The 22237-nt window shown below is 42.7% G+C and overlaps 1 protein-coding gene across 1 annotated transcript in view; it reads left to right on the top strand.

Moving 5' to 3' along the window:
* Window positions 1-593: 593 nt before the first annotated feature.
* CFAP47 (cilia and flagella associated protein 47) overlaps window positions 594-22237 on the top strand; it is a 627152-nt gene continuing 605508 nt past the window's right edge. Inside the window, exons 1-2 of the mRNA XM_077807214.1 lie at window positions 594-752; window positions 12330-12481. Coding sequence (XP_077663340.1) covers window positions 594-752; window positions 12330-12481 — 311 coding nt within the window. The remainder of the gene's footprint in view (window positions 753-12329; window positions 12482-22237) is intronic.

The raw sequence follows: 22237 nt of genomic DNA, 5'->3' as shown, positions 1-22237 counted from the left end.
CCAGGCTGGATCTGCAGGTCTAGATGTTAGAAAAACAAAATATTTTTTTCTTGTAAAGGAGGCACATTTGATAGGGATATATCCGTGAGAGACAATGAACACAGGACCCCTTAATGCTGTGTTGTAGAGGTATCATTCTGACTGGAGTCACATTTCAAACCCCATCTGCTGCCCCCAAGGAGGCGAACTAGGAATCAAATCTCATATAAAACTCCCCACAGGATCCATCACCCCTGAGAGGGAGAAATGATATAACTCGGGGGGAGGGAATCCTCCCCAGTTCCCAGAGCACTGAGAGGCGGGGGGTCACATGGGGGTGTATGGGCCACACGCCCCCGGCCTGGGCACGGGGGGCTGGCGTTTTAAGGCACTTTTCTCTGAGCCCCTAGGACTCTCTGAGGTGGGGGCAACTGCGGCTCCGCCCTCAGCCCCGGAGCATCTCGTCCTATTGGTTGGATTGGAAGTTCCGCTCATCATCTCGTCCAATCAGGGTTCTGTTTTCGTTGCCCGGCGACCGTTTCCAAGCGGAGCCGGCTCCTTCAGTCGTGCCGGCGGCGGGCTGCGTTTCCAGGCGCCCGGCGCTGCGCGGGGCCATGGCGGGGCCGCGGGATGTGGCCGGGCTGCGCCTCTGCCCGGCCGAGCTGCGCTTCGTGGACGCGGTGCCCGGGGGCCGGTACCGGGCGCTGCTCAGCGTCCAGAACCTGCAGCCGGGGAGCCGCCGCCTCCAGCTGCTGCCGCCGCGCCGCGCCCAGGTGAGAGGCGGGGCCGGGGGGGGCCGTCCCCCGAGGTGCCCCGCGGCGCTGGGCTGCCCCCGCTCGGGAGCCCCTGGGACATGGGAGAGCCGGGGCCGGGGCTGCCCGCGGCGGGTCCCCGCATTCGCTTCTGGCAGGCCGCCGGGACGGGCAGGGGCGGGCTCCGGGCCGGGGGCCCGGTGTCATGTTGCAAACTGCTCCCCTGATGCAACGTGCTCCCTTGGCCTGTCCCCATCCTCTGGCCCAAGGGTAGCAAAGGGTGGTGGTGGGGGGAAGGGGGTGTTACATAGGTCACAATTTGCTGGCTCTCGCCTTCTCCCATCTCCTGCACCTGGGGGAGGGGTGGGGTGGGCGGAGGTAGCAAGTTGTCATGGTTGTGGGGACTCTGTTTTAAATGTGGACACATACATTATATTTTTGTAATTTGAAAGAAAAAAAAAAACATTTTACAGGGTTAAACTGCAGGGCTATTGTATATTAAACTCTGAAGGTTTTGGATTTTCCTTTGTTTCTTTCCCTTGTAGATGAGAAAATATAGGGGCTATAATAAACATTTAATGTTCCCAAAACACTGAAACTAGTGTAAAGCATTGTAAACAGTCTTTGAAATATGTTTATTATTAATACATTTTAAACGCAAGCTATTAGGCAGAAAATCTGTCTTATAAACACCTTCATTAGAACCCCTCCCGCCCTCCAAATCCATTGTCACTGTTACGCAAATTGATCAAGTTTTCAAAACTAAATTTGTACTTACATAAGAACGACCGTACTGGGTCAGACCAAAGGTCCATCTAGCCCAGTATCCTGTCCTTTGACAGTGGCCAATGGCAGATGCCCCAAAGGGAATGAACAGACAGGTTATCATCAAGTGATCCATGCCCTGTCATCCAATCCCAGCTTCTGGCAAACAGAGGCTAGGGACACCATTCCTGCCCATCCTGGCTAATAGCCATTGATGGACCTATCCTTCATGAATCTATTTAGCTCCCTTTTGAACCCCGTTATAGTATTGGCCTTCACAACACCCACAGGCAAGGAGTTCCAGAGGTTGACCGTGCCTTGCATGAAAAAATACTTTGTGTTTTGTTTTAAACCTGCTACCTATTAATTTCATTTGGTGGCCCCTTGTTCGTGTATTATGAGGAGGAGTAAATAACACTTCCTTATTTACTTTCTCTGTACCACTCATGATTTGATAGACCTCTATCATCTCCCCCCTTAGTTGACGCTTTTCCAAGCTGAAAAGTCCCAGTCTTATTAATCTCTCCTCATACGGAAGCCATTCTATACACCTAATTATTTTTGTGGCCCTTTTCTGAACCTTTTCCAATATATCTTTTTTGAGATGGGGCGACCACATCTGCATGCAGTATTCAAGGTGTGGATGTACCATGGATTTATATAGAGGCAATAGGATATTTTCTGTCTTATTATCTATCCCTTTCTTGATGATTCCCAACATTGTTTGCTTTTTTGACTGCTGCTGCACATTGAGTGGATGATTTCAGAGAACTATCCAATTACTCCAAGATCTCTTTCTTGAGTGGTAACAGCTAATTTATACCCCATCATTGTATATGTATAGTTAGGATTGTTTTCCAATGTGCATAACTTTGCATTTATCAACATTAAATTTAATTTGCCATTGTGTTGCCCAGTCACTCAGTTTTGACAGATCCTTTTGTAGCTCTTTGCAGTCTTCCTGGGACTTAATTATCTCGAGTAGTTTTGTATCATCTGCAAATTTTGCCACCTCACTGTTTACCCCTTTTTCCGGATCATTTACGAATATGTTAAATAGGACTGGGCTCAGTACAGATCCCTGGGGAGACACCACTATTGATCTCTCTCCATTCTGAAAACTGATTATTCTTACCCTTTGTTGCCTATCTTTTAACCAGTTACCAATTCATGAGAGCACCTTCCCTCTTATCCCATGACTGCTTATTTTGCTTAAGAGCCTTTGGTGGGGGACCTTATCAAGGGCTTTCTGAAAATCTAAGTACACTATATCCCGGGGTAGGCAACCTATGGCACGGGTGCCGAAGGTGGCACGCAAGCTGATTTTTCAGTGGCACTCACGCTACCTGGGTCCTGGCCCCTGATCTGGGGGGGCTCTGCATTTTAAATTTAATTTTAAATGAAGCTTCTTAAACATTAAAAACCTTATTTACTTTACATACAATAGTTTAGTTATAGACTTTTAGAAGAAGACCTAAAAACGTTAATGTATTACTGGCACGTGAAACCTTAAATTAGAGTGAATAAATGAAGACTCGGCACACCACTTCTGAAAGGTTGCCGACTCCTGCTACATCCACTGGATCTCCTTTTTTCGCATGATTGTTGACCCCCTCAAAGAATTCTAGTAGATTGGCGAGGCATGATTTCCCTTTACAAAAACCATGCTGACTATTTCCCAACACTATGTGTCTGACAGTTTCAACCAATTTGCCCAGTACTAAAGTGAGGTTTACTGGCCTGTAGTTGCCAGGGTCACCTCTGGAGCTCTTTTTAAAAATTGGTGTCACATTAGCTATCTTCCAGTCATTTGGTACAGATGCGGATTTAAATGATAGGTTACAGATGACAGTTAGTAGTCCTGCAATTTCACATTTGAGTTCCTTCAGAACTCTTGGGTGAATACCATCAGGTCCTGGAGACTTATTACTGTTTAGTTTATCAGTTTGTTCCAAAAGCTCCTCTAATGACACCTCAACTGGGGACAATTCCTCAGATCTGACTCCTGAAAAGAATGGTTCAGGTTTGGGAATCTCACTCACATCCTCAACAGTGAAGACTGATGCAAAGAATTCATTTAGTTTCTCCTCAATGGCCTTATATAGTCTTTGAGTGCTCCTTTAGCATCTCGATCATCCAGTGGCCCCACTGGTTGTTTAGCAGGCTTTCTGCTTCTGATGTATTTAAATTTTTTTTTTTGCTATTACTTTTGGAGTCTTTGGCTGGCTGTTCTTCAGATTCTTTTTTGGTCTTTCTAATTATATTTTTATATTTCATTTGCCAGAGTTTATGCTCTTTTCTATTTCCTCATTAGGATTTATCTTCCACTTTTTAAAGGATGCTTTTTTGCCTCTCACTGCTTCTTTTACTTTGTTGTTTAACCCCGGTGGCTGTTTTTTGGTTCTCATGATTTTTAAATTGGGGTATACATTTAAGTTGAGCCTCTATTCTGGGGTCTTTAAAAAGTTTCCACGCAGCTTGCGGAGATTTTACTTTTGGTACTGTACCTTTTAATTTCTGTTTCACTAACCTCCTCATTTTCATGTAGTTCCCCTTTCTGAAATGAAATGCTACAGTGTTGGGCCGCTGCCGAGTTTTCCCCGCCACAGGGATGTTAAATTTAATTATATTATGGTCCAACTATATTCACTTTTTGGACATGATCCTGGGCTCCACTGAGGACTAAATAAAGAATTGCCTCTCCTCTTGTGGGTTCCAGGACCAGCTGCTCCAAGAAGCAGTCATTTAAGGTGTCAAGAAACTTTCTCTCAGCATCCCATCCTGAGGTGATATGTACGCAGTCAATATGGGGATAGTTGAACTCCCCCATTATTATTATTATTGAGTTTTTTATTTTAATAGCCTCTTTAATGTCCCTAAGAATTTCAAAGTTACTAACACCATCCTGGTCAGGTGGTCGGTAATATAGTCCTACTGCTATATTATTTTTTCAAGCATGGAATTACTATCCATAGAGATTCTCTATGGTACAATTTAGTTCATTTAAGAGTTTTACTTCATTTGATTCTACGCTTTCTTTCACATATAGTGCCACTCCCCCACCAGCACAACCTGTTCCGTCCTTCCGATATATTTTGTACCCTGGTATTACTGTGTCCCATTGATTATCCTCATTCCATCAAGTTTCTGTGATGCCTATTATATCAATATCCTCATTTAATACTAGGCACTCTAGTTTACCCATCTTATTATTTAGACTTCTAGCATTGATATACAAGCATTATATACTTGTTGTTTTTAGGCTCTCCCCATTGAATGATGTAATGGAATGGGACTTTTTTTCATTTGACTGTTTCTCATGAGATCCTCCTTGTATTTTATCATTTTCCATCCTCTCCTCCTTATTAGGACATAGGGAATCTCCATTTATAGGTCCTCCCCTAATGGATGTCCAAACCAAATGCTCCTCCTGAGCTTTGAACTTTGGCACAAACGTATGCATATATTGCCCTCTGATCTTGAAGAGTTGTGTTTTCAGGCTTTCCTCACTGCTAAAGCCAAAGTGGCCTCTCACTGTGGTTTTTTTTGGTCAGAATAGCTCCCGCACCTGAGCTACCAAATAAAACAAAATGAAACAAAAGTCACCTTTTTTATCAGTAAGCAAAAGACCTAAGTCCCACATTCAAAAAGGGACTTAAGCATTGCAGTGCTCCTGCCTAGACTTTAGGCACCAGGATACTCTCAGAGGAATACCGCTGCAATTCACAAATCCTGAGTTAGGTGATTAAGTTCCCCATATAATGAATGGGGGGGAGGGGAGGTGAGAGGCACCACAGTCGCATCTACAAAAACCAGCTCACTAGACAGGCAGCTGCCAAAGACAGCTTCTGGGAGATGCCAATCAGAGGGATGTGTGCTAAATCCCATCCCCTCACAGAGTTCAGTGCCTAAATCCCCACTGCATGCAGGCACCTAGCTCTGCCTGGCAATCCACGAATGAGAACACCTCTCCTGGGGTCAGGTGGCTTAAGTGCCTAAACTGTTTCTTGAGAGACACACAACAGCCAAAAGGCAAGGAGGTACCCACTTTGTAATACCATGATTAGAGTACTCACCTAGGATGAGGAGGACCCTTGTTCAAATCCTTTATCCCATTCTGCCGGAGTGGCATGGGCGGCAAGTTTTATTGGCCCGTGGTGCCTGGGCACCAGGAATATTCATCTGATTTGTCCCCTTTAACACCAGTGAACAGCAAGGAGTAGACTATAATCTGAAGTAAGGGCAGAGTCAGGGCAGCAGCTTCAGCAGATGTTACTGAACATGCATAGTATCAGCAAAGTGTCAAATTCTGATGGGGGAGATGGGGGTGGGTCTGGTGCTACTGCAATACAAATAACTAGTGATAGTAACAAGTGGGGCCTCTCACCCCAGGAGTTGGTGTTCTGCAGATGGATGCTGCTGTCTCCGATTTCTGTAGGTGCTGCTCAGTGTTACACCCTTCCTGCCAGTAGGCAGGACTAGACCCCAGATACACAGGCACAGTGCCCACTGCAGCCCTCTGAGGAGATACATGGGGGAAAAAATACCCGAAAGCAGCCTTTTGTTTTTCCAAACTGTCGAATGAATGGGAACTCTTGGCCAAAGCTGTTCCTAGCTGGATGGGTGCTGCTGCCCGGGGAGGTCAACAGTAGGATACACTTCACATACATGAAGCCTGCGTGGTTGAATGCTGCAGGCATAAAGGAGGAGGCCTCCCAACTTGGGGGAGCATTCGAAACTTGTGGAACTGAATAAAGTTGTCCATGGAGAAGGGAGACTCTTAGTGAAAATCCATGAGTCCTCAGTGGATGATTGTGGGAAGATGAACTAATTCTGAAAATATAGTGAGTTCTTGGGGTCTTTATATGCTGCTCTTGAGAAAGTGCAGGTGGAGTCTATGGGACATTGGGAAAAGGGACTGTTTTCATTTGATTTTAAGTGACAGAGTCACAATTAGCATTAGAAGTGCTTTTGCGGAAAAGAAGCCTCTATGTGTTTGAGACCCATATGGGAGTTGCATATCAAACTAATCTTTGATGGTGAATCCTGCTTATCCTCTCCTGGGTGAAATAACTCAAGTAGGGAGTTTGATTCCCCCCCAAATTGTTTCCTTTCAAGAACTCTGTGAATCCTCTTTCTTTGCCAAATGGTGTCATCCAGATGTGAATCCCTTTGCCACAGGTATGAACATCATGTAAGTGAGGTAGTGTTCCAGAGCAGGCAGGGACTCAAGTTCTGTTAGAATGCTTTCCTTTTTTAATGGGTGGTGGGGCTTATGTATACTGCTCTTTCCTCAGTTTTCAAACTTTTTCCTTTGCTTCTCAAGGTCCTTGAAAAAAAATTGGCAGGACTCAGCTTGAATAGTCATACTTGCTTCAGTATGGACTTGAGAGATCTGTTGCTTCTTGCAAAGAAGCTCCCATTCTTTCTTCTTTATGTCCTGGATCTCTTTTCTTTGGAGAGAGGATAGGTACTGCATCAGTATATCAGTTGTTTACCCTTCCTCATCACCATTGTATCCAAACACCTCAGTTACTAAGGTATTTATCCTCACAACACCACAGTGAGTCAGGGAAATGCTGTTATCGCCATTTTGCAGATGGGAAACTGAGTCACAGATTCAGTGACTTGGTCAAGATCACACAGTATGTTTGAATCAGAACAGTGATTGAGTTAGTTATCCAGTGTCCTGTTTCATAACCTGAACTACAAGCCTCCCCTCCAACTGCTAACATGGTTTCTCTAGTGTGTGACAAAGCTCTGTCCTTGCCTCCATGTGTCCTGCATTTCCTGGCAGATTTCAGTAGTCTCAGAGGCTCACTGTGGCCCTCCACATAACCCTTCTCTCTCTAGAGACAAGGGTCAGTCTACTGAGCCATTTTCATCATAAGCCAGCAAGGGAGGTGAGGAGAAGTTATCCTTCCTTGCACAGTCTCTGTTGTCTCCCAGTCTCCGTGATTAATCAGGGGGCAAAGGAGAGGGGGAAACCAGGCCCACCCTCTACTCCAGGCTCCAGCCAGGGACCCTAATAGTATCAGCTATGGTAGCTGACCTTTTAGAAACATGACATGTACAATTCCCTGGGCTACCTCCCCCACAGCAGCCCTCACTTCCTCAAGCTCCACTTCACCCTTACCTCAGGGCCTCCTCTCCTTGTGGCTGATCTGGCATGTACTACTCAGTCTCTCCAACAGCACAACTTCCTCCCACAGCTCCTGACATGCACACCCACCTGACTGGCTGGGAGGCTTTTAACTAGTTTCAGTCAGCCCCTGATTGGCTTCAGGTGTCCTAATCAACCTAGCCTTCTCCCTGCCTTCTGGAAAGTTCTTAATTGGCCCCAGGTATCTTAATTGACCTGGAGCAGCTGCCATTTCACTTATCCTGTTACCAGGGATTTGTTTAGCCTGGAGCTAATATGTCTATCTCCCACTACTTTTCTATAGCCATCTGGCCTTGCCCCATCACAAGTGTTGTTTGTTGGAGTGGGGGTGGAGGGTGTCTCTATTCAGTTCTTGAGTAATTGATCTTTTCATCATCATTCTGTGAGGTTACAGTTAACCTTGTCTATAGTGGATGCCTAAATTAAGCATCTAACTCCATACTTAGGCATCTAAAGCACTTCAATAAGTGGTCTTATTTTTTCTGAGATTCTGAGCACCTACCCCTCCATTTAAAATTATTACCATCACTTGAGCTAGGAGAATTGGTGACATCCATAATGCTGGATTTCCTTATATCATCTTTCACAACAGTAAATTTGTTTTCCAACCGTAGTCTAAGTTTTTCTATACAGTATTCATACTATTCCACTTTCACCAATTTTATTTTGCTCCACGTCTTCACCGCTCTGACCTCTTGATTTACTGATGAGGCCAGATTACATGGGCACTCAGTTATTACCTGACTGGAATCAAAGCTGTTCCATAAATAAATTTAATTGATTTTATGTTTTTTTGGAGAGCAAAGCCCAAGACCATTCTGTTCAAAGACTGCTAAAATGGATAAAGTATATTACAATTTAGCTTTCATAAAGTATTATATTGCCTCTCATAACTATAGTATCTGAGCGCCTTCCACATAAATCTATAGAATAGTGAAGCCTCTACTGGATTTCATGGAAACTTTGGCACTTCTCACTTTACAGGATCAGAAACTCTGCTTGAGGTATCGGTAGTTTTTTGGGAGATGGGGTTGGGAATAAAAGTGATGTTCAAACTGTGAGTATCACCTACAGAGGAAAGCTTTTTAATGTTTCTCAAAGATGTTCAGACTCTGGATTTGCCTGATCTCTTCTAGAAAATTGTTCCATAGCCAATTCCCTTCAACAGAAAATGGTTTGTCCTTCGTTCTCATATGCCTTGTACTGTGCTTAGTGATCGGCATTGTCCTAGAGGAGCACAGCTGTTGCAGTGGTTCATATATCAAAGCGTGACCTATGATGTAGTCAAGGCTTGTGTGATGGGTTCCCCTTGGGGTGCCACCTGGAATTGGGGTACCACTGAGCCCCTGACCCACCAGCCTGGGCTCCCTTTCACACTGTACTGCTGTGACAAGCTGCAAAAACCTCCAGCCTGCACTTTCACTAGCATACATACAGGTAGGGACACACCCAGCTGCAGTTACATGCAAGCTGTCTGACCAGCCCCTGCATAGGAAGGCTACAGCTAAGGCAACTCCCAGCTCCCCAGGCACACACCCCTTCTGGAATATAAGCCCAAAATTATACAGTCTTGTGCTATACAGGGAACTGTACAGCATAAGCTCATAAAGTTTGCCCCCTCTCTCAATGTGGAGAGGAATATTCAACAGCTTTTACCCCTTGGGCTAAGATTCCCATACGCTTTGCTCCAGCTCACTGGTTTAGATAAAGCAAAAACCAGTTTATTAACTACAGAAGATAGATTATAAGTGATAGCAAACAGATCAAAGCAGATTAGCTAGCAAATAAACAAAAACACAAACGAAGCTTAATATACTAAATAAATTGGATATGAGTTAGCAGATTCTCACCCTAAGAGATGATGCAAGCAGGCTGCAGGTTCTTAAGGGGCAAGCTGCACTTGCTTTTCAGCTTGGAATCCCCATGTGTTTCATTTACAGGCTAGACATTCCTTTAGCCTGGGTCCAGCACTTCCCCCAGTTCAGTCTTTGTTCCTCAGGTGTTTCCAGGAGTCGTCTTGTGTGGGGAGTGAAGAACACCAGATGATGTTACTCCCTGCCTTATACAGGTTTTGCATATGGCGGGAACCCTTTTTTTCAAAGCTTGGTTCACAGACCAGTCTGTGGAAAAATACTGACATCCCAAGATGGAGTCCAGCATCATGTGGTCTGATCACGTGTCCTTAGAGTCATAGCAGCCATTACTCACAGGCTGTTTGGAGTGTTCTCAGGAAGGCTCATCACCGGCGGGAGATAAGCTTCTCCTCAGGCCTATTGTTTTTCCTAATGGCCCATTGCTCTGAATAGGCCCTTCCCCACTCACTATCTAGACCAAGGGTTCTCAAACTTCATTGTACCACAACCGCCTTCGGACAACAAAAATTACTACAGGACCCCAGAAGCGGGGACTGAAGCCTAAGCCCCACCACTCCAAAGCACAAGGGATTCAGCCCCAGGCAAGGGGCCTGTAACCTACTCTGTCATCCAGGGGCTCAGGCTTTGGCTTTGGCTCCATCCAGGCCCCAGCAACTCAAAGCCAGCCCTGGCGACCCCATTAAAATGGGGTCACGACCCACAGTTTGAGAACCACTTATCTAGACTGAACGCATCTTATCTGGTGGGCGTTATCCAGGTGTAACTACATTTGAAATACATACACATAGTCAATATTCATCACTTCAGATACAAAAAGATATAACCATACAAATAGGGTAATCATATTCAGCAAATCATAACTTTTTCCAAAGACACCTCACATGACTTATCTTTCATAAAATTCATCATAATCATATAATAGTATCACTATGAAGAATATGGGGTGCAGTGTCACAGCATGATCCATTCATTCCTTTGACAAGGCGTTAAATGGGCATCAGAAATTGACTAGGAGTGAAGGGACTTGAGCCCAAGCCTGATCTGCTTACAGTGATCTGAGCCATGAAGAAGGCAGGCAGCTTTACTTTGTCCCAGATGCAGCCTGTGCATCATTTTTCACATTCAACCACAGGCAGATTAAGATTTCCTGGGCCAGAGCAAGTGGGGGGCTCTCTTCGCCCCTTCCCTGGGGCCCCGCCACATTCCATCCAGGGTTCCTTCCCCACCCCTTCCGTCTCCCATTGCGGCCCTTGCAACCCGTTCGCTCCTTTCTGTTCCCTCCCTCCATGGCCCTGTGACTGGAGGAGCTCTGTCCCCCACTACAGCCCTGGGCCTCATTGGGGAGTGAGAGCTCCCCAGGCCCTGAAGCTGCAGCAGGTAGTGAGAGCTCCTCCAGTCCTGGTGCTGCAGAGGTCCTGGTGCTGTGGTTTCCCCCGCCACCCCCTACGCGTCTGCAGGGGACCGGGGTTGGGGTGCTGTGGCTTCTCCTGCCCTACTTGCCTGATGCTTCTGCCGGAGAGCAGGGTCGGGTGTTGGGGGCTTCCCCTGCCGCCCCATGGCTTCTACCAGGGATGTGGTCATGGGGTGCTGGGGCTTCCCGCGCTGCTGACGGGGAGTGGAGTTGGCCTGTGGGGGCTTCCCCCACACGGTGGCCAAGTATCTGGGCTTCTGAACTCCTGGTTGTGGATTTTTTATGGGACGCCTGTCAGTTGGCCAGGGTCCCTGGGCATGGGCCCCCTCAGCCCAGTGGCTAATCCATCACTGCATTCATCTTAAGATTTATGATGATCTAGCTGACCAGAAAAGCCAAGACTCCATTCTATGAGAAGAAGAGTGGCCACCCTTGTTTACATATGTAATATACTATTCCCTAAAATTGGCAAAGTTACTATTGGAGCTCAGTTCATACTTTCAGTAGGAAATATTGGCTTGACTTGGAGGCTAATACCTTGGTCAAAATCCTAGGTCCCATCCCTACTGCCTGAGAATTCCTGCTGGGATTTCTACTAGGTTGCTCAACATGTCCCCTACTCAGGGGAGTATGTGTAGGGAGAGGGGAGGCAGGTGGAGGTGTCTCAAACTTTTTATATTGGCTTCTGGTCAATACACATGTGACAAGTTTGCAACCCAAGAGAGATGTGCAAAAGAGAAAAAAGATGTACTCCCTCAATATTGATTTTTTTGGGTCCCTCTTCCTTCTCAGGGTCTAATCCGACTCTCATTGAAGTCAGTGGGAGACTTTCCACTGAGCTGAGTCATCTCCTCATTGAATAACTAACTGTACTGTGTGCCTTTACAGTTGTGCATGTGTTTCCCAAGGAAAACTAGAATGAAACTGCTCTGATTCTTAGCACTTTAACTGCTACTCATAAGGTTTTGAATAATAACGAGGAAACTGATCAAAGTCTTCATAATTTTGCCTTTGTTGTTTGGGAAAGCTAATAGCAGCAGCAGAGGCAATGGAGCTCTCTGTCTGCAGAGTCAGGAAGATAGCAGTGCATTGGTTCACATTTGGTAGCTTATCCTCTCAGCCATCAAGACTAGAAATAATACAGTGTTAAAAGAAATTTAATTTTTGCAGAAATCAAAATGTCAGTATTCTAGCTTACTATATTATCAGGAAACGTCTTCTACTTGCCAGTGGTGAATAGTGAGTAGAATTTTAAAGCTGTTGATCATAATGTTAATTAAATAGGTGAACTCCAACATATTATGCTGAAATATACTGATATACAGAGGTTTCTCTAGAAATATTTAAAAATTGATTTAAATATTGCTGGTTTTTTTTCATTGTAGTTTAAATTGATTGTGGAAAATCCAGATAAACCTGTTCCATCTGGTCTTCAAGTTACAGCTACTGTGGAATATCATCCTGACAGTGAGGACGACCTTCAAGATAGACTACTTCTTTTGGTAGAAAAAGATGTAATTGAGATCCCGCTGATAGGGTATGGTATTTAAAAGTACATAAACTGCTGATTATATTTTCATTTTACTCGAAAGGGAAGTATGCTAATACATATCACCATGTATACTGATGTAACTAATTTGTTATCTGAATTTTGAAAACAAATGGTGAATTTCTTTGGAAAGGTAAGTTTCTGATTTTTAAGAATGTCACATAGGTAGGATGTTCATTTTGGTGATGTCTCTTGATGTTGACAAAGGACTTAAATTTTGATCAAGTGTACTCAGTCTTCATAGTTAAGAAACTGGAGTGGTTTGGGCTCACATCTGTGCTCTATATTTTTAGGCTATGATGGTTTTCATGATAAATGGCTTTCTCAGATACTTTCCAATTGTATAATTGGAATTGAACGGGATGGCCTTTTTCTTCCCTGAATATACTCACTATTTCAGTCAGTGATTTTGTGCATATAGTTATGACTGGATTATAGTGAAGCATTTCTTCCTCAATTTTTGTAAATATTTTAAAAATTTATAATGGGGTCTCAGATTATAGGATAATCTATACCAAATTGGAACCTATGCTTTTGAAAAAAATAGCACCCACAGTCATAAACAACTGAAAACAATAGTCGTTGTAAAATGATTACTAACCTAAAAAATGACCTGAACAGGCAGTAATGGATTCCCTTTCAGAATAAGTGGTATTCAAACCATTAGATAAAAACCTCACTCTTTGAGAGTTCTGTCAAGAAGTAGGCAGGATATTTGGATGCTTCATCCAGGCTATGCTTATCCCATCACTTCTTCATCTTTGCCCATCTGTCACTTCTTTCTACTCTTCTCTGATCTGCTTCTTTCCCATTTAAAAATGTTTTCAATTTGATGTTACACGAGTATTAAAGCATGATAGAAACTGATTGTCTTCCTTCAGGCTTCCAAATTCAGTGTAAATAAAGTTGTCACTTTTTATCAAGATGGTAGCCACCAAGAGGAGACTCAGAAATGGCAATTTAAGTTAGGAATTATATTTTCATTTGTAGTTGTAAGTACTTTATGAGCAACGGTCCCAAAATTTAAAACAGTGCATTAAAGAAATGGCCACAGTTTTTTCTGAACTTACTCATGCATTCTGTCTTTAAACATATGAAAGTCCGGCCATGTTTTTGTTTGTGAATAGGAAAAGCTTCAGCTAAAACATCCATACACTAAATGAGGGCAAAATTTTTGAGTATAGCCCATCTCCCAGAATGGTCTCCAAATCTTACAGTTCATTTATTCAGACTAAGCATGTAATTTTAGTTCCACATCTTCGTCTGAGCCAAAAATTGCTTTGCTGTTACAGAACAGACTAAGAGCTAAATTCTTGTTCTATTATCTGTTCCCAGACTCAGGAAGTCGACTACTTGTTCTGTAATCAAGAACTGTTCAATGTTGACCAAATTAAATGTGAACGCCAAAAATGCCATTCTTTGGCTAATGTTTCTTGACTGGATATAAAACATAAACGTTTCAAAGAGATGATAATTTCTGGTTGAGTCCTGTATTTTAAATCCTGTTTTTAAACTGTAGCAGTCTGAACTTTGAGTTACACGTCAAGGAGTGACTAAGACATTATGTGGTAGATGCTGAAGCTACTATTTCTATTTGTCCCACATAAAATGAAGGAACATCTGGATATCTTTTAAGTCTGTGTGAACCATTCACTGTAGTGGTTGCAGAATGGTCTCTATACACTTTCTTCTAAAGTAGGAAATGGCAAATTGGGTGTCTAGGAAACAAATTGGATTTTGTCACCTGTCTGTTTTTCTTGCAGGTAAAACCTCCTCCTGCTTGAGGTTCTAGATAGCCTTTTGGAAGGCAATGCTACTACAGTAAAAGCACTTTACCAACTGGAAAGCTCTAGAAACCAGCATTTCTGATATCTCCCAATACAAATCTTCAGTAGGGTTGCCACATGACCAGTTTTTGACCAGAATGCACAGAAGGATCTCTACCTGGCTCTGTGTGGCTCCCCGGAAGCGGTGACATGTCTCTGCTGCTCCTAGGTCGAAGAATGGCCATGGGAGCTCTGTGCGCTGCCCCCACCTTGCCCTGAGTGCTGGCTCCACAGCTCTCATTGACTGGGAACAGCGACCAATGGGAGCTGCAGGGGTGGCGCCTATGGACAGAGGCAGTGTGCAGAGCTGCCTGGCCACACCTTCTCCTAGGAGCAGCAGGGACATGTCGCCGCTTCCGGGGAGCTGCCTGGATCCAGCACCCGAAACCCCTCCCACATCCCAAGTTTCTACCCCAAGCTCCCTCCTTCACCCAAACTCCCAGAGCCTGCACCCCCTCCTGTGCCCCAGCCCCGAGAACCCTCCCACACCCAAACTTCCTCCCACCATTGGTAAGTATAATTCTTAGTTAATCGGAATTTTTGTCTCTGGCACCCACTCCACCTCCAACATGCCAGATAACAAAGCTTTTACTGTAGTAACTTCTGGAAAGGAATCTGAGTATCATACATAAAACCCAGAGAATTTTTGTAATTTTTTTTCATTGTGAAGTTCAAAATTTAACTGACTGTCTGCAGAAAAGATCTACAGAATAATGAATATTACTCAGTGAATGTGTCCCTGAAGAAGGAATAAACTTTGTGGTCTTTATTTTTGAAAAAGTCTGTTTCTTTTCAAGGGTAATAATGTTGGTTGCGCTGGTGTCAGGTTTTTTTGTTGACAAGTAATTTTTTTTAAATTGTTCCATTCAGCACTGCTGTATTCTTTGTAAACTTATTGATGCAATTCTAGTCTGTAGTTCGTCATAAATCAGAATGTGAGAGAATACTATATAGAGAGTTTATTTTCATTGTCTGCTTAGCGGAGCTAAAATTGTAAATATGAATGTGGCCCTGAGATTTTTCAGCATTTCAGAGCATTAAAAGAAACATTCTAATGGAATCTCAGGTAACTAGAATTTATATATTTTGCATAAGACCATGAAAAGGACCTGGCACTTGTTGGAGTACTTGATCTGTCAGAGTTAAATGGCTATTATCTGCCTTTAATATTTTATTTCCTTTTGTGGTTGTTGAGTGAGAAACACCTTCCCCATTGGTCTATCCCTGATCTGCTATATCTGAAGCAATTCTCTGTACAGATATATGAATTCAATTTTTGCTACTTATGGTGTGGTTTGAAGAAGATTGATACAAGCACCAAATCTAATCTGAGGGTTTTGGAGAAAAGTTCCAGTCTGGAACAATCTTTTAAAAATTAATTTATGAAGAGAGGATTTTATATAATAAAATGGGAAAAATATGGGCAGGTTCAGATCATCTCTCTGGAGCACTACCCATTATGGCTGGCTAAATTTCTTAATAAAACAGTTTTAGTAAAGACTAGAATCTTCTGAAATATCACTCCTGAAAGCTTTTTTAATATACATTTATTTCAGGCAAACATTTAGTAAGGAAGATATACAGATGACTAAATCTTAAAATATTTTTTCTTACAACTGAAGTTAAATAGGTATGAAGAGTGAATTTAGAAGGAATGGAGTGTGTGGTTGTCTCCAAGAAACATCTAATTCAGAGATTTTACTGGCCCTTTGATAAGGACCTTAAAGTTGTATTTTCTAAATACCAGTCCTGCAAATGTGACCTGAGCTGTGCCAATCAAACTGGGTAATGTCCATCTCACATACTGTCATAGGGGTTTTGCAGGCCAAACTATGTGCTTGGCTACATCTGTGCAGCACCATAATCTCCAGATTATGCCCTCCACGACACATGTATAATATTGCAAGCACTTGTCGGGGAGTGGGGTTGTTTTTGTTCTTTCAAAAGATTTATGTGAAAATATTTTTGGATTTTGTTGCAATTTTTTTATTACGTTTTCAGGTTTTCTTAAAAACAAACCATTTCCCCCTTTCCCCAAATTTTTTTGGAAGAAAACAATCCCCTCCCCCTCCCCCAAGTTTTTGACCAAAAATGAAATCTTTTTTTTAATGAAAACCTGAAAAAAATTATTGGAAATAGGATAGTTCCTATGGAAATGCCCAATTTGACAAAACAATTTTTTTTGGGGAAAAAAATGTTTTGAATGAAATATTTTGACCAGATCTACAAATTACCTTTAAATGAGTTTGCTCAGGCGGCACTGGAAGCATAATCTGAAGCTTCATATGAACAAAGTTATAGACATGTTCTTAACTGCTTTGTAGAATCAAGGCCTAAATATTTCTCTTTCTATACCATATATATTATTATTTTAGCTTTTGGCATTTCCTCCTTGCCAGTTCCATGCAGATGACTTAAATTTTATTTAAATAAACTTAGATGTTAACCTTGCATGAGAACTTTTATCTAATACAATATATGTGTAAAGATAAATAAACATGAGATTGAAATTTACTTGATCTCCCTAGACCATTAACCTTCTCTTATTGAACTGTGTCCAACACTACCATTTCCCCCAACTCATTTGTTGTCTTTATACCACTGTATTATGGGACAATACATGTGCTTAAATGCATTACAGGGTTGAGGGCTTCAGCTATGAGAGAGTACATAATTCTCAGGTAGTGTCACAGGCATAGAAAGAAACTTTCCTAAATTGGAATTAATTACATTGCCCTTTTGCTGTTACCCCAGTCATCAGCCTTAACTGTTGGTGATATAGTGCACTCAGTTTTTACAATGATAAAACAGAAACAATTTATTTGATGGTGGTCCGAATTTATCCCTGGTGTAACTCCATTTTTTTTTCTAATAGAGTTAAAGCAGGAGTGAATTCGGTCTAATAGGTTTTAATCAAATTTAAATGATAGTACTCTGTGTAAAATATGCAATTGGACTAGAAACTTTATGCCCTAAATCAGAGAAAAATGAAGCAAATGAACAGAAATTTGATTTGTTGTAAAACATTAAGCAGTTATTTGAATGGTACAGAATCCTTTAGGAAATCAAAAAAACTATTCCTATCTTTTCAACAACTTGACCTTTCCATCATAAAACACACAGGAATTAATAGATAGTCTTTTCCCTTAAAGAATCTCTTCAGTGTCACAAAATATCTTCTGATTCATATGCATTCCAGAAGAAGTGTAGCTGGTTCCTGAGTGGAATTAGACAAGATTCTAATGTCTTTCATATTTCTGAAGGAACTTCTTGGAAGAACTGTAGAATACTTAAAATGTATTATAGATGTACTTTAAAGTTGTAAACAAGTTAACTGTCTCCCTGTACTTATTTCATGTCCTAATAGTCCAGTTTATTGCTTCCTAGAATTTACTACTTTGACAGTTTATCATGTTGCAAGGGAGCAAGGTATTTAAAAAAAAAAAATTGTTTTTGCAACATCCGTGAGAGCATTTTCTCAGGATGGATTTCCTGTCTTTCTCCAATCTATACTAGCCTATATTTTTGTCTGTTTCCTTTAATTCAAAAAGTATAAGGTGCAGACCACACTAAATTTGCGACTTGATGTAGCATGAGACATAGCAAAGCAAAGTCCTTATTTCTTGATATTGGCATGAAATTCTCTCTATGCTATGCTGAGAATAAAAACAGAGTTATTCCTAAAAATGGCTCTCTCACCTGCCAATAGGTGGAGAGAAACAGTGTGGTAACAGAAACTATGAAAGGTAGTATTGGGACATGAAAAAGGACTAATCTCTTTCAGTTGTGTTGAATACCTTACCAATTAAGAAGCTACTTGGGGATGAATCATCATTCTCATAACATCAGACCTCCAGATTCATGTCAGTAAACATAATTATTCTCCAAACAGTAATAAAGCTGGTACCGCTCCGTACCACTGGTTAGAGCAGCTAAGAAATCGTGTTGGTGCAGAACTGGTATCTGTAAAACAAGTGACATCGCTGCTAGGATTTTGTTTGAGTAGTGGAATTATGAGAAATTTTACAGATATATAGTTTTTAGAGTAGAGGCATCCCTGTATTCCACTTAGGTATATGTGTGCTGGGACCAGAGAATTTTGCAGAGCAGTCCATGAGGAGGGGTGAGATTCACACCTTGTGGCCATAGCCGCTCTCCTGGCTATAAGAGTCAACACGGCCCCAATCTCCTTCAGTTCCTTTGTACTGCTTGTGGCTGGAGTTGGAGCTCTGTGTAGTCTTAACCTCACATTCTCTCATTAGTTCAGGTGTTTTTTTTTACTAGTTATATATAGTTAACAGTACCCATAGTGTAGTTAGATTAGTGTTAGTTGTATTTAGTTAAGTGTTTCTGCATGTTGCCTTCACTGAGTTTAAATATTATCCATCTTGTGGGGGAACAATCCCTAGCAACAATCTGCATGCCCAGTTCTTGTTGTGTTTGGGCGAAGTCCACATCAAGGAGCTGTGATTGATCTGTAGATCATTCAAGAAACAGACATTTGGACACTTCAACCAGAGTTATGTCTTCTGTAGTGACCAGGAGAAGGACACCCTGGTTGCAGAATTTGGGCATTGCTCCCAGTGTGCAGCAGACCATACAGGATTTGCCCTTTGATGACCAGGTGTTCTTTTTAGGTAAGACGGATGAGATCTTGCATATCTTTGAGGATTCTAGGGCCATTCTACGTTCCTTGGGGGTGCATACACCGTCAGTGCAGCTGTGCTACTTAGGTGACCAACAGCAACAATAATACTGTCCACAGTGCACCTTTGGGCAGCCTTTTCCTCCCTGGTGACACAGGGATAGCCCCACAAAGGGCCATAGGTCCCAGAGGAGGCAGTCAGGTCTGGAGTTCTGCCAATTGACACAGCCTCCCCTGGCGCCTCCAAGTGACAACTTTGACTCCTTGGTCCAGAGTAGTGGTCTGGTCATCACTCCCCTTACCCTGCCTCCATTTGGGGACAGGTTAGCTCACTTCTACAATATCTGGGACTCGACGACAGCTGGGTCCTAAGCACCATCACATCAGGCTATACTATCTAGTTCCTCTCCACTCTTCTCCCCCTATCCCTCTTCAGGGACTCCTCTCATGAGATATTGCTCCTTGAGCAGGACTGCTCCTTGCTGTCCTTGGGAGTGGTGGAGCAAGTTCTTCTGGAACACCAGTGTCAGGGCTTCTATTCCCAGTACTCTCTCTTTGGTTTGGGAACCAGGAAGTAAGACTTGTTCTCGACGTCCACAGCCTCCTCAAATAAATCAGATACATGAGGTTGCGTATGGTCATCTTGTCAACTATTCTCCCTGTGTTGACTCGGAATGACTGCTCAGAACCTTCAGGATGCTTACTTCCATGTGGCGATTTTTCCCAAGCCATGGAAGATTTCTCTGGTTCATCACAGCAAACCACTGTTTTCAGTACACAGTTCTTCCCTTTGGGCTATCTTCTGCCCCCAGGAGCTTTACCAAATGTATGGTCAGAGTTGACAGCATACTTCAGGAAGAAGGGAATTCATGTCTTCCTCTATCTGGATGCCTTGCTCCTCAGGCGCGGGTCCAAGGGAAGAAGTCTTTTCTCACATACATATCACACTGCACTTACACAACTGTCTAGGCCTCATTCTAAACACAGGAAGGTCAACACTGCTCCCAACACAGAACTATATCACTGGTAAGTTACCTTTTTTGGAGGTGGGGATATAAAAACCATAATAGTTAATTGATTTTAAAATATTGGCATTTACAGAATGTGTCCATTTCAGAAAATTCCCCTTCCATTCTTCAAATAACTGTGACCACTGCTTATTATACTAATCATAATAGTCTCACTGATACCTCTGTGCTCTCTCCTGTCTGTTCATTGGATCCACTTGTTGTCTCTTGTAGTAAAGTTAAGCTCTGATCTGGTAATGGACTGTGCATTGGCAGACTGCTCTGCTCATGTGAAGCCCCATTCACTTTGGTTGGGGAGTCACAGAATCATAGAAAAGTAGAGTGGAAGGGACTTCAGGAAGTCATCTAGCCCCCTGCACTGTTGCAGGACAAAGTAAACCAGCACCATCCCTGAGAGGTGTCTGTCCAACATATTCTTAAAAAACCTCCAGTGGTGGAGATTCCATGTTCTTAAAAAAAAACCTCCCTTGGAAGTCTATTCCAGGGTTTAACTATGCTTATAGTTAGAAAGTTGTTCCTAATATGTAACCTTCATTTCCATGGCTGCAGATTAAGCCCATTATTTCTTAACCTACCTTCAGTGAATGTGGGAAAACAATTTTTCACAGCCCTCTTTATAACCGCACTTAATGTATTTGGAGGCTATCTGTCTCCTCCTGCCCTTCTTTTCTCAGACTAAACATGACCAGTTTTTTTTAACCTTTCGTAGGTCAGGGTTTTCTAAATCTTTTATCATTTTTGTTGCTCTCCTTCGGCCTCTTTCCAATTTGTCCACATCTTTCCCAAAATGTGGCAGCTAAAATTGGACACAGTATTCCAACTGAGGCCTCACCACTGCCAAGTAGAGTGGGACAGTTACTCCCATGTCTTACAGCATTCCTGTTCACACAACCCAGAATGACACTAGCCTTTTTTGCAGCTGCATCATGTTGCTGGCTCGTATTCAATTTGATAGCCACTAAAACACACAGCAGTACTACCACCTGCACCGTCATTTCCCATTTTGTGGTTGTGCATTTCATTTTTCCTTCCTCAGTGAAGTACTTTGCACTTGTCTTTATTGAATTTCATCTTGCTGAATTAAGACCAATTCTCCAATTTGTCAAGATGATTTTGAATTCTGATCATGTCCTCCAAAGTGCTCATACCAGCTCCCAGCATGGTGTCATCTGCAAATTTTATAAGTACTCTGTCCACTCAGTTATCCAAGTCATTAATGAAGATACTGAACAGCACAGGACCTAGGACTGACCCCTGTGGGACTTCATTAGGTATTCCCACCCAGTTTGACAGCAAACCATTTAAAACTACTCTTTGAAAGAAAGTACTCAGTCAGTTGTGATCCCACCTTATAGTAATTTCATCTAGACCACATTTCCCTAGTTTGTTTATGAGAATGTCATGTGTGACTGTGTGAAAAGACTTCCTAAAATGAAGACATATCAAGTCTATTAATTCCCCACTAGGCTGTAACCTTGTCAAAGAAGGATATTAGGTTGGTTTGGCATGATTTGTTTTTGACAAATCCACGCTGGCTCTTCCTTCTTAACGTGTTATCCTCCAGATGCTTACAAATGGATTGCTTAATAAATTGTTCCAGCATCTTTCCAGGTAGTTAAGTTAGGCTGACTGGTCTATAATTCCCCAGGTCCTCTTTGTTGTCCTTTTTAAAGAAAGGTACTGTGTTTGCCCTTTTCCATTCTTCTGGGACCTCACCTGTTCTCCAAGAGTTCTCAAAGATCATTGCTAAGAGTTCTGAGATTGCTTCAGCTAGTTCTTTAAGTACCGTAGGATAAATTTCATTGAGCCCTGCCAACTTGAATACATCTAATTTATCTAAATATTTTTTAAACTGTTATTTTCCTATTTTGTCTTGCATTTCTTCTCCCTTGTTGTTAATATTAATTGTGTTAAGTATCTGGTTGCCATTAACTTTTTTAGTGAAGACTGAAGCAAAATAGACCTTTAAACACCTCAGCTTTCTTGATGTCATAAGTTATTAACTCTTCTCAGAGGTGAAAGTGGGCCGGGACAGTGTACTGGTAAGAAGTGGCTGCCGGTACTGGCCCATACACAGCCCACGTTAAAGCACTGCCACGGCAGCACTTTAACGTTGCTACCCCTTTTGCCCCCCCCTCGCCAGGGCTGCCAACAGTGGGGGCAAAAGGGTCAGTTGCCCTGGGGCCCGGCAATTTAAAAGGACCCTGGGCTCCCAGCCGTTGCTACCATGGCAGCAGCCAGAGCC

This window comes from Eretmochelys imbricata, chromosome 1 (genome assembly GCF_965152235.1).
Source record: "Eretmochelys imbricata isolate rEreImb1 chromosome 1, rEreImb1.hap1, whole genome shotgun sequence".
Taxonomy (NCBI): Eukaryota; Metazoa; Chordata; order Testudines; family Cheloniidae; genus Eretmochelys; species Eretmochelys imbricata.
This window is presented reverse-complemented; position numbering and strand designations above follow the sequence as displayed.